The sequence below is a fragment of the Canis aureus genome, chromosome 18, assembly GCF_053574225.1.
Source record: "Canis aureus isolate CA01 chromosome 18, VMU_Caureus_v.1.0, whole genome shotgun sequence".
NCBI classification, from domain to species: domain Eukaryota; kingdom Metazoa; phylum Chordata; class Mammalia; order Carnivora; family Canidae; genus Canis; species Canis aureus.
Window position 1 is genome coordinate 546,113 of NC_135628.1, and position 15,442 is coordinate 561,554.

The window sequence follows — 15,442 nt, forward strand, 5'->3', positions numbered from 1 at the left end:
GTTTCTCTCGTCCCTGGGACCTAACCCTTAATCCTTGGTCCTGAACACTGACTGCTGTTTGCTTTCTCCCTCATCACCTTTCCTACTCTCTTGTTTTGTCAAACACACATTGCTTCACATCTTCTCACTTGCTACGTTCTTTCCTGCGTCAGCATCTGGAAGCTGCCATTTCCTCTGCCTGAAATATTATTCTTTTCTTGGGCAATTCTGATTTATCTTTCAAGTCTTAGACTAAGCACCACACTTCCTTAGAGAATCAGTGCTTCGGCCCCCTAATCAAAGGCTGGCTCCTTTTGTATTCATTCCTCTGATACCCTTTTACTTTCAGAGCCATGCTATTGCAACCTATAGCTATACATTTGTGTGTGTGTGTTTAAAATCTGGCCTCAGTAGATTGTAAGCTTCACATAGTAGGTGTGTGTTTTCTTCTCCAGTATATGAATATGCTGAGTGTCTGCCTAGCACATAGTAGGTTCTTAGTAACTTCTATAGTGAAAAGTTGAATTTGCCTTGCACATTGCCAACGTACCTGTTTTAAAATTTTTTTTTTTATTTATTTATGATAGTTACAGAGAGAGAGAGAGGCAGAGACACAGGCAGAGGGAGAAGCAGGCTCCATGCACCGGGAGCCCGATGTGGGATTCGATCCCAGGTCTCCAGGATCGCGCCCTGGGCCAAAGGCAGGCGCCAAACCACTGCGCCACCCAGGGATCCCCGTACCTGTTTTAGAACACGTTTATGGTCCTCGTGTTGAATCTGGGATAAGCATTTAATGTTGGAAGAGAGTGGGAGTGATTCATTCCCACTGCCCATGGATTAGCATATGGGGTAGCATAGAACCATGCATGAGGACTGGTGACTGGCCACCCACATGTACTGATACGTAAATGATTTCTACTTCACTTAACAGATAGAAAAATAACGAATATAAAGTAGCGTTAGGCAGCTTTTCCCTTTTCACCGACGTGGGAAAGAACTGCTTTATTGCTTTAGAGTTGATTCTGGTATAACCACGAGTCTCTGCTTAGTAGCTTTCTGGCCAATAGGATTTCAGTATGCAGTGCCCTAATATAAACAACTGGATTGGCTTAAGTACCTCTGATGTCACAATTTCCCCATTAGGGAGTCATAATTTTCTTGAAATCACATTGTAGTAATAACAACTCTTGCTATTCTGTCTCATTATAAGAAAGACAGTCAACCCAAAATAAAAATGCTGGAAGGAGCAACATACCTTTGACCGAGGCAGGCCTTTCTCCATAAATGTGCTTTAATTATCTCCTGCCAACAACCGGAGTTAGCGTCTTTGTTTTACAGTTGATGTTTTGTTTTTTGTTTGTCAGTTAATAGGCAAATGGAGGAATGAGCCTACTTCGAATTACTCCTAGTTCTGTTTCACCTCAACTGCTGAGGCTTAGCATCTTTCTACTACTTAGCCTTCCTGACTCAAAAGGAAAATCCATTTGGACAGCCCACCTGAATATAACCTTTCAGGTGGGAAATCGGATTATATCGGAATTAGGAGAGAGTGGAGTGTTCGGGAATCATTCTCCTTTGGAAAGGGTGTCTGGTGCGGTGGTACTTCCTGAAGGATGGAATCAGAATGCTTGTAATCCCATGACCAACTTCAGCAGGCCGGAGCAGGCACACTCGTGGTTGGCCCTCATTGAACGCGGAGGCTGTACTTTCACACACAAAATCAACGTGGCAGCAGAGAAAGGAGCAAATGGGGTGATCATCTATAACTACCCAGGTACGGGCAACAAAGTGTTTCCCATGTCTCACCAGGGAACGGAAAATATAGTCGCAGTGATGATAGGCAACTTGAAAGGCATGGAACTTCTGCACTTGATTCAGAAAGGAGTCTATGTGACCATCATCATTGAAGTGGGGCGAATGCACATGCCGTGGCTGAGCCATTATGTCATGTCCCTGTTCACCTTCCTGGCTGCCACCGTGGCCTACCTTTTCTTGTACTGTGCCTGGAGACCCCGGGTGCCCAATTCTTCCACCAGGAGGCGAAGACAGATGAAAGCAGATGTGAAGAAAGCTATTGGTCAGCTTCAACTGCGAGTGCTCAAGGAAGGCGATAAGGAACTAGATCCAAATGAGGACAGTTGTGTTGTTTGCTTTGACATATACAAACCCCAAGACGTAGTACGTATTTTAACGTGCAGACATGTGTTCCATAAGGCATGCATTGACCCCTGGCTCTTAGCCCATAGGACATGCCCCATGTGCAAGTGTGACATTCTGAAAACTTAAACCCGGAGAATCTTCTGAAGATGTAACCGAGTCTTTCCTAAGATTGAAATTAAATGAATTCTCTTTTAGCCCTTTATGCCGAGAAAAAGCTCAACTTCATCTTCTTTACCTAAGTACTAAAGAGGATGAAATTTGTGTGTTTTTAAAATAAAACTCCATATCTTGCCCAGCTATTTGAACTTGTTGTTTTTCTATTAGACAGTTACTTTTTGGCCCTTATCCAGATAAGAACCTTAGTATATGTTAAAGGTAAATTACTATTCAAATTAAAATGATTATGACCTTGTGGCCAAAGAGTCATGATATTTCAGTTTTTTTAACATCAATTTTATTTCCCTATTTTTGATATCTAATACTGTTGTTAAGCTTCATTATAGAATTAGATCTTGATTTAATTTTCCATGGTTAATTAATATGGAGTCTGGTTTCCAAAAATACTGAGTAGGTAATATGTTTTAAGTAATAACTTTAGATGATAGCACCTCTGGTTATGTAACAAAACTATTTTAAATAAGTATAGGTCTCATTGAGGAGAGCATCATCAAAAAAATCACTTTTGTTAGCCACAGCCCTTTAAATCCTAGCATACTGAATGGCTCTGGTAGCAAATTTCCCATCTAGAAGTGACTCTAGTAAATGTTTTTGTTTTTTTAAAGTGGTGATAAGTGTATGTCTGTGCATTTTGGTAAAGATCTAGAGCAGAGCTGACATTTTGTTTAGTTGCCTTTACAAACTGTGTCTTTTGCCGTATTTTGCCTCTGTTTAAGTAGATGGACACCCATGTATAACGGTAAGGCTAAGAGATGTGAGTTTTCATTTTGACTGACGTATTTGTGGGTGAAATGCTAAGCCATTGATAGCCAGCCTAGGTGGCACTTTGTAAGTCTATACACTGTGTACTACACGCTTCATGGGTTTTATGGAAATAAAATCAGATTAAAGGCCTTTGGGAAAGAAAATTGACCATGATGAGCTGAAGTTTACATGGTAAATTTTCTTTTTGTGCCACTTTGGTTGAGCCTGTAGGATCCTTTTCTCCTCCTTGCCTGCCTCAGATTGTTTTGATTCACATTTCATGAGAAGAACTAGCTCCCTTAGGCCTGGTGAGACCCAACCAAAACGGTCTCTGAGCATCCTGTGTGTAAAGGTCAGACCTTTGTGATCAAGGTCAAAATTCTTGGTTTCCTAGCGAGTGGATAAGAAGCACCTTGAGAATACCCTCGAGAAAGTGTGTGGCGGCCCCCAGGCCTGGCCGCGTTGGTTAGTTCACAGGTTGCTTTGGTCTGGAGTCATTTTGTGCCGTTGATGGACGTGTAGCAAGAACAGAAACAGAAACAATGCTGGGTCTTCTTGGCTTACAGAATTCAGTTTTCTTTGGCTTCTTAGAACTATTGCAGAGCCAGTGCCGTGTGGACTGCTTACATGAACATCTCCTTTCACGCTGGGAAAGGCAGCGCTGATGGTATGGGGCGGGGGGAACCCACCAGGGACTTTGTTGGTTTTGGCAAAGGTTTTGTTCAAAGCATCTATGACCTTTTAATACAACTATTGGTGGTTAACTCTAAATGGGGACCTTGAAGTTTTCCTTTTTAAAATCAATAGCTGCCTTTTTGTTCGAAATGCATTATGTTAAACTAAGACTGCTACGTAGTTTTTTCCTTGTACTCTTCCTTTCTTCCCTCAAAATATTAGATCAGTAGCAAATGCCAAGGTCTGCAGAGAAGAGAGATTAGTAACGTCCTTTACCACTGTCATCCCTACGGATAGTCCCTGTGAGAGTGAGGAAGTGAAGCTCAAGTCATCTTATAGGATTTAGAAGTGAGAATCCTCCTTTTAAAAATCAGAATCAAAACCAAGCCGAACCAACAAACCTGAGCAAGCATTTATTAAATGAACATAGTGCAGCGGTTTACATGAGAAATAAATATGCCCTGGGACCGAATGTGAGGTAAGGGGTATTACAGAGTTCACTGCTTTGACCACGTAATTATTCATAGTGCTGATTTCTTTTTTTTAAAGCTTTTTTTTTTTTAAATTTTTTATTTATTTATGATAGGCACACAGTGAGAGAGAGAGAGGCAGAGACACAGGCAGAGGGAGAAGCAGGCTCCATGCACCGGGAGCCTGACGTGGGATTCGATCCCGGGTCTCCAGGATCGCGCCCTGGGCCAAAGGCAGGCGCTAAACCGCTGCGCCACCCAGGGATCCCTCATAGTGCTGATTTCTATTTAAAACTTGCCATTCTGTTAAATGTTCCTTTGATTTATGGTCAGAAAAATGATAGTCCTATGACCTTCTTGCATAGGCTTTTCAGGTTTCGTATGCACATGTGTAATATGAATTTTATACTTAATTTTTAGTTTGATACGATACGTATTAATGTGTAGCTCAGGGACTGAATTGACCTTACAGCATGGGCCTCTCCCATGACAGTATTTGAAGCATGCAGACCAAGAAGTTTCCGGCAAGTTCAAAGCTCTCCTCTAATTGGCTGTGTTGTCTTTTAGGTCATAATCACATGACCCCCCTGTAAACAGGATCTGGAGCTACATTAGTGAGACTGGAAATTTCCCCCCCCCAACCTTAAGTGTTTCTCCTTCTCTCTCTAATAAAACATCTGGGCCTCGTAGGACACCTTTGAGAACTTCTTACAAGAAACATGCTGGAGGACTGCGGAGCCTGCTTTCACCGGGAAGGTTTCTCTCCTGTGGCTCTTCTCACCTGATGGCCAGCAGATGTGGAGGGCACGTGCGCGCGGGTTGGCCTGCGGGCCGCGTGCAGGGCGCGAGGAGTCGGCCCCGGGTCGGCCCCCGGCCCGCCGGCGCCGCGGCCTCCTGGCTCATGGAAGTCGGCGTCCTCTGGCTTCTCGGCCAGAACTGCTGCGCGGCCGGGGCCGTGTGGACCGCCTACGTGAACATCTCCTTTCGCGTCGGCTCGCGCCTGCTGTCGGAGCTGGGGGAGGCCGGGGTGTTCGGACGGAGCTCGGCCTTGAAGAGGGTGGCGGGGGTCCTGGCGCCGCCGGAGGGGAGGGCGCAGAGCGCGTGCCAGGCCAACACGAGCTTCGGCGACCCGCCGGCGGGCCCGTGGCTCGCGCTCATCGCGCGGGGCGGCTGCACCTTCACGCAGAAGATCAGGGTCGCCGTGGGGAAGGGGGCCAGCGGGGTGATCATCTACAACTTCCCGGGAACGGGCAGCCAGGTGTTCCCCATGTCTCACCAGGCGTTTGAGGGCGTCGTGGTGCTGATGATCGGGAACCTGAAGGGCGTGGAGATGCTGCACCTGATCCAGAAGGGAGTTCGCGTCACAGTCCTCATTGACGTGGGGAGAAGGCACATCATCTGGATGAATCACTATTTCGTGTCTTTTGCGATCGTCACAACGGCTACCCTAGCGTACTTCATCTTCTACCACATCTGGAGACTCTGGGTAGCCCGGATTCAGAGCCGGAGGCGGCAGCGGCTAACCACCCACTTCAAGCAGGCCTTCGGGCAGCTGCAGCTCCGGGTCCTCAAGGAGGGGGACGCCGAGCTGGGCGCCAGCGGGGACAGCTGCGTGGTTTGCTTCGAGCTCTACAAGCCTGACGACACGGTTCGTATTCTCACGTGTAAGCACCTTTTCCACAAGGACTGCATCGACCCCTGGATCCTGGCCCACGGGACGTGTCCTATGTGCAAATGTGACATCCTCAAGGCTCTGGGCGTTCAGGTGGACGTGGAAGACGGAGCGGAGTCGTTGCAGGTTCTCATGTCGAGCGAGCTGTCTGCCGCCCTGTCCCCTGGCGCGGAGGGGGCCGCCGCCGACCTCCCTGCCCCGGGCGGGTCGGACAAAGGGGCCCCTCCCCAGAACGACAGCCAGCCTCGTTCGGGAGCAGAGGGTGCGGGTCCTTCACCGCGACAGCATGATCCTTGAGGAGGTGGATTAAACCTGTTTGTCAACTCAGGTCCTAATACTGACAGGCAGTCTGTCTGTTCCAAGTGTGCTTTTTGTGTCCCTTTCTGTTACTGTGGCAACTGTCTCCATCCCTCCTCAAGCAGATAAAGGGCCTAGCAGGATTTTTTTGTTTCCCTTTTTGCCTTAGCTGAGTGTGACCTCTTGTCAGTGTCACTCCGGGGGGCGTCTAGGTCCCCTTGCACGTCCAGGTGCACGTTACAACCGAGGACGGCTTCCCCTGCGTGTTTGTACAGATGTTGGGCCCTGTCTTGGTAAGAAAACTGTTAACGTGTATGCGTGTTCCTTGTACAGAAACCATCAATTGAGTTTGGAAAACAGAAGTTCTTTTACGTGCCAGGACAAGTACAATATACCCCTTTGGAAGTCCTTGGGCTGCGTTCTTTGTTCTTAGCATGAAAATGTTGCTGTACGGAATTTTATGACTGTTACTCTCGACAAGCAGCTCTCTTTAAGCTCTTAGTACGTTTTATGTGATCTGTATGTGCAGTGATAGCAATTTTAAAGGTAAAATATTAGCTCTTTCGAGTGAACAGCAAAGAATCCAGTGCCCAGTATAGCTTATAATTACTCCATGTTCCTAATCTGTATAAAGATTTAAATGATAAATCCTCTTAGGTTTAGTTACGGTGTATTTCTTCCCCATGGGTTCCTCCGTACTACCCAGTTGCTTTTGCCACTAAATAGTCAAAACGTTAGATTAGGGCAGCCCTGGTGGCTCAGCAGTTTAGTGCCACCTGCAGCCCGGGGTGTGATCCTGGAGACCGTCGGGCTCCCTGCATGGAGCCTGCTTCTCCCTCTGCCTGCGTCTCGCCTCTCTCTCTCTCTCTCTCTTTCTCTCTCTGTGTCTCTATGAATAAATAAATAAAATCTTTAAAAAAAATTATTTTGGAGATGGGTGTCACCATGTAGCTGTTGTTATGATGCCTTGGGACAGTGTTCGTCACTGCATTCCCAGGATCTAGCACAGTGCAAGGCCCTGAAATATTTTTGGAGTGAATGAACTGGTAACTCAGGATTTTTTTTCATTATCTGAATATGTGTTAATAAATAACAGTATGCAGTATTCTAGAATCATTACCATTTTGTGTCATCTAGAGGACTGACCTGGGTGCATGTTCCATGACAGACCCAACCCTTGAGGATTTTGTGGTTTGCTCTTTACATGAACGCTGTTCTCCGTCAGTCTTTTCTATGCAGCCTCATTGGGTTTCTCCTTTCTTTTCTTGGTTCATTGTTGTCAACCTAAAACTTGACTAACCATGTGTATGAAATGAATATTTCCTCACTTTTATAATTCAGTGTCTTGTGAATATGGACGTTGAACCAGCATGTGCTTGTTTTGATTGGAGAATTTTCAGTGGATGCCCTTTGAAGGGTCCGTGAGCTGGGGAACTGTCTTTGCTGAGCGCCTCGCAGGGAGCAGCCAGTGGACTGAGCGCTTTCTGTTACTTTTCCTTATGTCAGAACAAAACAGCCTTAGTTTTCGCCCTTTGAGTGTTGTAAACAGATCAATAAACCACTTTGAATTTAATAACTGGGATCTGAAATAAGACTATGTCCAATGTAAGGTGGTATTTCTTATAGTAGTTTTCTACCTTCTTTGTGGGCTATGTCATTTTCTCTTAATGCATAGTGATGTAAATAAATTTTGTCATAATGGCATGGGAACATCATATGAACTATTTTGCCCCTAACACCAGTGTCATGATGGATTTCCCTTGCATTTCTCCTTTGTGTGTATTTTTGCATTCTCTAGTGGTTTGATTCCCCACACCTCAAATTAGGGGTGTTTCTTAGATGTTTCTTAGATAAATGCAAATTTGTTTCTTTATTACTGGGATAAAATAGGTTCAATATTTGTGAAAGTGGGGATCCCTGGGTGGTGCAGCAGTTTGGCACCTGCCTTTGGCCCAGGGTGCGATCCTGGAGACCCGGGATCGAATCCCACATCGGGTTCCCGGTGCATGGAGCCTGCTTCTCCCTCTGCCTATGTCTCTGCCTCTCTCTCTCTCTCTCTCTGTGTGACTATCATAAATAAATTAAACAAATTAAAAAAAATATTTGCGAAAGTGAAATGGATTCTAAAGAGCCCGAGCACTGATTAGATGATGCAATAGGTGATTTTACCTGTGTTCCCTTATATTACAGGACAGGCCGATTGTGTCCCTGTCCCTTGCTAGAGGATTGCTGTGATGCAGTCGTACTGCAGAGAGACGTTGCTCAGCCGTCATATTTACCGTAGTGTGGGTACTTCAGAGGGTCTAGGTGGGATCTGGTGTTTCTGATGGTATTGAGGTTTAGTGCACAGTGTTTTCTCCTTCTACAAACCTACAGCTTTTCGAAGTAGCACACAAGTGGGGGAAAGGAGCAGAATTCAGAGAAGCACTGATGTGAAAGGAGTAAGCCTTCACATACTGCTCCTGTGACAAGGAGCCTTGGCGACTCCATGTTCTTGCTCCACCATTGACTGTGGGCACCCGTTTCTGCATTAGAACTTACCTGGCTTTGTATTTAGTGCATTTTAAAAAATGTTTAGTGTGGGTGATGAAGAGGAAGGAGGACTGAGTTGTTAGAATTACCAACACAAATATCTTAACATATGCTTGTTTTTCTAGCCTGCAAGAATTCTTTGGGGAGAGGAGGGGGTAATGAACCTGAAATGAGTGGCTCCCTGTGCACACAGGTGTCAGAACTCTTTGTCAGTCCCTCCACAAAAACCTCCCCTTTTCGTAGACGTACCACCTATAAGCATAACAGCCGTCTTCACGACTGTGCGGCTAGCTTAGACCTCCAAGGTACAGAACTCCTTGATGACTTCAGCTGCTGACACGGACTTTCCTCACTGCTGAAGACCAGAACAGTCAGGATTTCAAACCTTCTCTACATCCGTGATATCGTGATATTCATCTCCCAATTCAGCAGCACGCCATTGTTGCCACACATCAGCTTTTGTCATTTTTGAAAACTTCCCAACTAAGGAGCATATTTTTTCAGAATTCCCCCTCTGAATTCACTTGGCCTTTTTTTGGGGGGGGGGGGGTCATCTACTTCTCAGTTTATTTTTTAATAATAAATTTATTTTTTATTGGTGTTCAGTTTGCCAACATACAGAATAACACCCAGTGCTCATCCCGTCAAGTGCCCCCCCTCAGTGCCCGTCACCCATTCACCCCCCGCCCTCTTCCCCTTCCATCACCCCTAGTTCATTTCCCAGAGTTAGGAGTCTTTATGTTCTGTCTCCCTTTCTGATATTTCCCACACATTTCTTGGCCTTTCATTTCCATGATTTGCTTTTGGTGTCACTTCACGCAGGGGTTCCTGCACCATTCTTTCCCAGCCCATCTGTTTTCCAGCTGCAGCCTGGAACCCAGTGTGAGCCATTTGTTGCACAGGCCCCTGAGTTCTTGCCCTGTAGACTTCTCTGCAGGATTGTTTGCTGGTCCTCAGTCCTCTCTACTGATTTTCTTCAGATGTTTACTTCCATTTAAAAATTCTTTATTCTCTTAACTCCCTTTATTTCTCATAGAGCAGGACTTCTCGACCTTGGCTGCATGCCAGAATCACTTGGAAAGCTTTTGAAATTCTCTACCCAGGCTGCATCTAAGGCCTGTGCTGTGCTCTGGAACCCAGGCATCAAAATTTTTTTAGTTGCCCAGTTGATTTCAGCAGACAAGGTTGAGAACCACTTAACCCTAGGGCTGTCCCAAAGAGCCTTTACATTCATCAAATTCTCAATTTTACCTTCTGCTTCCTTCACATTGACTTGTTTTCACTTTTTCAAAATAGTGAGGTAGAAATATAAATAACAAGTTGTACAGGGTGATGCTTCATGAAGAGGAATTGACAAAGGCGTCTGGGAATATGAAGGACTAGATTTCAACTAGAGAAACGAGGAGCTACCACTTGGGAAGAGGGGCATTCTGATGGAGAGAAGGATGTGAACAACAGTGGTGGTGGGTTTTTCCCTCAAGAAAGATGTTGATTGTTGGTAATTCAGGCAATAAAATAATAATCCTCCAAAACTTAAGAACTCTGATAGATCATGGATTCCTAATCTATTTTTTTCAGTTTTTATTTACATTTCACTTAACATACAGTGTAATATTAGTTTCAGGTATAGAATGTAGTGATTTGTTGCTCACAACACCCAGTGGTCACAACAAGTGCTCTCCTTAGTCCCCATCACTCATTCAAACCCTCCCCCCACCCAACTCCCCTATGGTGACCCTCAGTCCTCTATAGTTCAGAGTCTGTGTAACAATCGTGTTTTATAAAGAAGTTAGTGACCTATAGAATTTTGGTTTTCCAGAGGCTGTTGTAATAATCCAGGAGTGATGAGAAAATAATAGTGATAAAAAGCAATAGTAGATGGAATGGATGAGATGAATATAACGTGGGCCACCTTTAAGACGGTGTTCTTTGATTTCATTTGCTGGTTTGTATTTTCTAACTCACTTCTTTTTTTTTTTTTAAGATTTTATTCATCTATTCAAGAGAGACACAGGCAGAGACACAGGCAGAGGGAGAAGCAGGTTCCATGCAGGGAGCCTGATGTGGGACTCGATCCCAGGTCTCCAGGATCACGCCCTGGACCGAAGGCGACGCTCAACCGCTGAGCCACTCAGGCTGCCCTGTAACTCACTTCGTAATGACCAGGGTGGCACTGATTTCAAAACTGGTCCATACCCCTGACCATCTTCTTCGGTTTATTTCCCATTTAGGAACATGGTAGATACTGAGTGGAAGAGTTAGGGTCACAAGGAATTGAGGAAGACTCAAGGATGACTCCTAGCCCTGCTGCAGAGCTCTTGGAGTCAGGAAATCTGGGAGTGTGCTGTGGGGGGCAGATAGCTGTTTTAACAAGTCCTCCAGGTGACTGTGGGGAACACTTAGGTTTAGGGACCTCTACTGTGTCTCAGAAAGTCAGTGTTCAAACAAGAAGGTATCACACAGCTGTAATTGGAATGAAATCATATAAATGTAGATAACTGTGCATCTTAAAGCACTACACAAATAATAGTTGCGGTTGGTACATTGAGAGACACATTTAGGCATATTTCACGTGTTCAACTTCTCTGATTTATGCCTGACTTGTGAATATAAATGCTTACTCCCTTCCTCTCCCAGTTCTAGTTTCTCTACCACCCCATCACACTGCCACTCATCATTTGTGAGAAAACATATATTTTAGACAATGTATGAGTTCCAAAGTTAGAAAAAGACAAAAAAGCAGAAAAAAGCAGGTTAGAAAAAAAACAGGTTAGAAAAAAAACAAAAAGAAAGAGCTTTGGGCAGTCCACACCGGGTAAGGATGGTGTCTAATACACTGATTTAGTAAAGGTCTGAGGAAAACGTATGCAAATAGAGGGCCATCAGAAATTCAGAAAGGAATTGTAAAAATGCCTAGGTTTGGGTTCATAAAACTAGCTTCACAAATACTGGAGGGAGACTTAGTGTCCATAAAAATGTAGCTGGAAGTCCATGTAAGCAGGCCACCCGAAAGTGTGTGGCATCTTCCGTGTCAATAGCACAGCTACTGCGTCTGTAGCTACAGTTACTCCTTTTCACGTTCATGATGAGATCTTACTCCCGTGGCAAATTGATAATTTTATTCATACAACAAATATTGATCGCCCTGGAAATACAGGGACAAACCATATGATTCCCATTGCCCTAATGGAGCTTGCTTCCTAGTGGGATTAAGTTACAGCAAAAATATAGTATGGTAAATGGTAATAAGTGCTGTGCAGAAAAACAAAACTGAAAATAGGGCAGGAACCGTCAGAGGCAGAGTTGGAGGTTTAAGTGGAGGAGGTTTCACTGAGAACATGAGCAGTTGAACCGAAGACCTGGGAAGAATGCAGGCTCTGCACTCCCACACATACGTGGGAAATGTGGCAGGTGCTGAGAGCCGCCGGGCAGGTTAGGGCGCCTGACACCTGAGGAATGTTTACCCTTGAACACCGTGTTCACAGCCACTTAAAATGTGAAGAATGGCCTTGGGAAGAACTTTGATTTCCTTGGCTACTACAGAGGAGAGAAGTCAGAGAGAATGCGGGCTGTAGGGAACGTGTTGCCACCAGGAAAGGGGTGAGGCAGGGGGAGAAGGGAAGACAGAGACCCTGAATCCTCAAGCAGAAGCCCCGCTGAGCTTGATCCCAACACAAGGCTTGGTTCCATGACCTTGAGATCATGACCTGAGCTGAAATCAAGAGTAGGACGCTTAACCAGCTGAGCCACCCAGGTGCCCAGAGGAGTCTACGTTCTGAAAAGGCTCTTGGATTTGTTCCCTTGAAGTTCCTCACTATCTGGAAAACTCACTTCTGGGATTAAAAAAAAAACCAACATTCTTATTCCATGCATAGTTGCCATCTGGTGGAATAACAAATAACTACAAGGTGTGAACCACAGAAATTGATTCAACAAATATTTATCCAAATATTTATCGAGAGCCATTAGATGTCAGAGAGGTTGTCATTCAGTGATATTTGGGTTCATTTTTCTTTGACTCAGCAGAAGGTTTATTTTGAAGATTTACTTTCCAGAATTTTTTTTTTTTCAGTTTGGATCTTCATTTCCCTGCCATAGGCTCCTGGGTTATCAAGAGTAAATAACTTAGTATCCTTATGATTCACATTTTACAAATCTAGAATGTGAAAGGCTGGTAGCTCATTCTCTGGTATCCTGATAATATTGTAGGAAGTAAAGTGATTTGGTTTTTAGAAATATTCTCAGTTGCTCTGTCAACATTAATATATCACTCATCTTCTCAGAAGTTTCCTGAGATATTGTATTTGCAGCAAAGGGACCAGTATTTGTTTTCCAATCCATTGTGGATTTTTTTGTAAAATAAAAATCATGTGTTTAACTTACTCTGAATTGCATAACATAATTTGGATTGATGGAGGTGTAGATGGGTATGTGAGAGAAACACTAGACTAGAATGTCATTTGTAGAATCTAGGCTGGAGGTATATGTCAGAACAAAGGCAGTTGTTCGTTTTAATGATTTTTTCACACTTGATCAAGGAATGAGATTGGTTAAATGAGTGATTTTTCAAACCACTACAAACATTTTCAATTTTTCTATATGGACACATTCACAACAAAATGTCGGTGTAGAATCCTGGTTTTGGATGTCATGGCAACATCACATCACTGTGAATTTCTAAAAATTCTCTGTTGTCTCTAGTGGACGAATACTAATAATTTAGTTTTAGATTATTGGGGCATTGGTCCACGGATCACACTTCCCATAACCCTGATGAAACTCTTAATTTATTATATAATACTAAAAAAGTTTTAAGAAAGTCTCTCTTTTCCACCAGCGAGGAAACTGACCCAGGACGTTGCAGGGTTTCTGGGCTCATGTCACACCTTGAAACCCAGGTCTGATCCCCTCTGGGGTGTGTTACGTTATTTCCCTGCTGATGAAAGGAGAACGGCACAGAGGTGAGGGTGAGGTGAACAGAATTACAAAATTGATGTTGGAATATTGTAAAGCTGGAAGACCGAGCACATTTTCTTTGTTCCATATAATAAAGGATTTATTGAACATCATATACTAGGAGACTACACAAGTCATACGCTAATGCAAATTTTTTACATATCAGCATCATGAGGGGGGAATAAACCTTCTTCTTAAGATAGGCAGGATGAAGTAACTCAACCCAGGAACTTAGTGTTTTCTGTGGTACCAGGAAACACTGAAATAAGGGCAAGGGCACGTGTCGAGAGAGGGCTGCACCTTTTTCACTGACTGTATTCATGTAGAAATTCACATTTGCTATGTCCTCGCTTCCTTTTCCACTGTGAACATTTTTTTTTTTAACCGTACACCATCCCAGTCTCAGAATTGGAAGCCCTGCTAGTACCCGATGGTCTTGCTTCTATGTGTATATTTGTCTTTAGAGTGAGGAACTTGGTAATTTTCTCAGTTTCAGGCTCTGTTGTTACCGGGCTAAGGAAAGTGCACCGTTGGCTTAGGGAAGTTCAAGGATATCCCTGAGTTGGAAGTTCCTATAAAGAAACCTGAAGGATCTATTATTACTAGTTCATAATATATGAAAAAAGGCTTTATAAAAACTTTATAATATGGATAAGTTGATAGGAATAGCATGCATATATTTTTTAAAAAGAAGTTTCAGATCACATTTATGTTCATTTGAATATGAATTCTTCTCAGTCGAACCTCAAGACAATGCAAGAAGGTTTTAGTAGGTTAGACGGTTTAGACTTGTTCTAAGGGCTTTAGTTGTACGGAAGGGTCGTTTGAGAGTACCTGCTTTCTAGTTTAAAGATAGAGGGTAAAGGTAGCACCTAAATTTTTCAAATAAGAGATTGTTTGCTATCAGTTTTAAGTTATCATTTTTTCACATTTGACAAGGGAATGGCACTGGTTAAATTAGTGGTTTCCAAACCTTTGGTATTCATGGATCCGTAAACACCAAGGTCAAGTACAGCTTTTTTAAATTTTTTGCCAAGAAAGATGATTGACCAAAATAAGAAAAAATTAACCCACGATTAATAACACTGTATTACAAATAAGTGTCTGTTGAACCTAAGATTTCTACTAAGATACTGAATAAATTTAGCTTTACTAAAATTACTTTGCGGTCTACATTAATGTACACTGAATCAGACAAAATTACATCCTATAGGGGTCAAAACACCACCTTTTGGATTCAGTAACTTTCCAAAGTCCATTACTACTCAAAGGACCTCATGCATTCCTTTAAAATTTGAGTATTGAATGATACTCAGAGGCTTTAAAGGTGCAGGTCTAATGAAATGCATGGTCTAAGCAAGGGAGAAATACAGCGATGCTCCATGGAGGACACGACACGTATGTTTGATACCTTCAGAGAACATAGGGAGCCCCTCCCTGAAGGCTCAGAAAAAAGAACTGGCATCAAGCAGGGAGCAGCTTCACAAAGGAGGTAGAGAGTAACAGGAGAAAATTCTACTTACTGATTCTCTTCATTCAAATCGGTTGCTCAGTTTAATGAGCTCTAAATTGGTAAATCCCCAAATTTGATTATATGGTGGCGAAGAAGGCAGCTCTCAAATGAGTCCATTTGGGCTTAGATTCTCACTCTTAACCTCTGGCATGTTTCTTTCCCCGCCACCCCACCCCCCCCATGCTGCTTTTTTTCTTCCCTTAGCCTTTGGAATAGCTTCCGGCACCTACTTTGTGCTAAGGTTAATATATGTAAAAAGCTAGAACA

At 43.7% G+C, this 15,442-nt stretch overlaps 3 protein-coding genes across 24 annotated transcripts in view; all 3 read left to right on the forward strand.

The window, feature by feature from the left end:
* CADPS2 (calcium dependent secretion activator 2) overlaps positions 1–15,442 on the forward strand; it is a 452,677-nt gene that overhangs the window by 137,471 nt on the left and 299,764 nt on the right. The gene's annotated exons all lie outside the window — the stretch shown is intronic.
* RNF148 (ring finger protein 148) lies at positions 1,132–2,438 on the forward strand. The gene has a single exon (XM_077855985.1). The coding sequence runs from the start codon at positions 1,363–1,365 to the stop codon at positions 2,263–2,265; it is 903 nt and encodes a 300-aa protein (XP_077712111.1). The 5' UTR covers positions 1,132–1,362; the 3' UTR covers positions 2,266–2,438.
* Positions 4,794–6,220, forward strand: RNF133 (ring finger protein 133). Its single transcript, XM_077855986.1, has one exon. It carries the CDS (start codon positions 4,990–4,992, stop codon positions 6,172–6,174), a length of 1,185 nt encoding a protein of 394 aa, XP_077712112.1. The 5' UTR covers positions 4,794–4,989; the 3' UTR covers positions 6,175–6,220.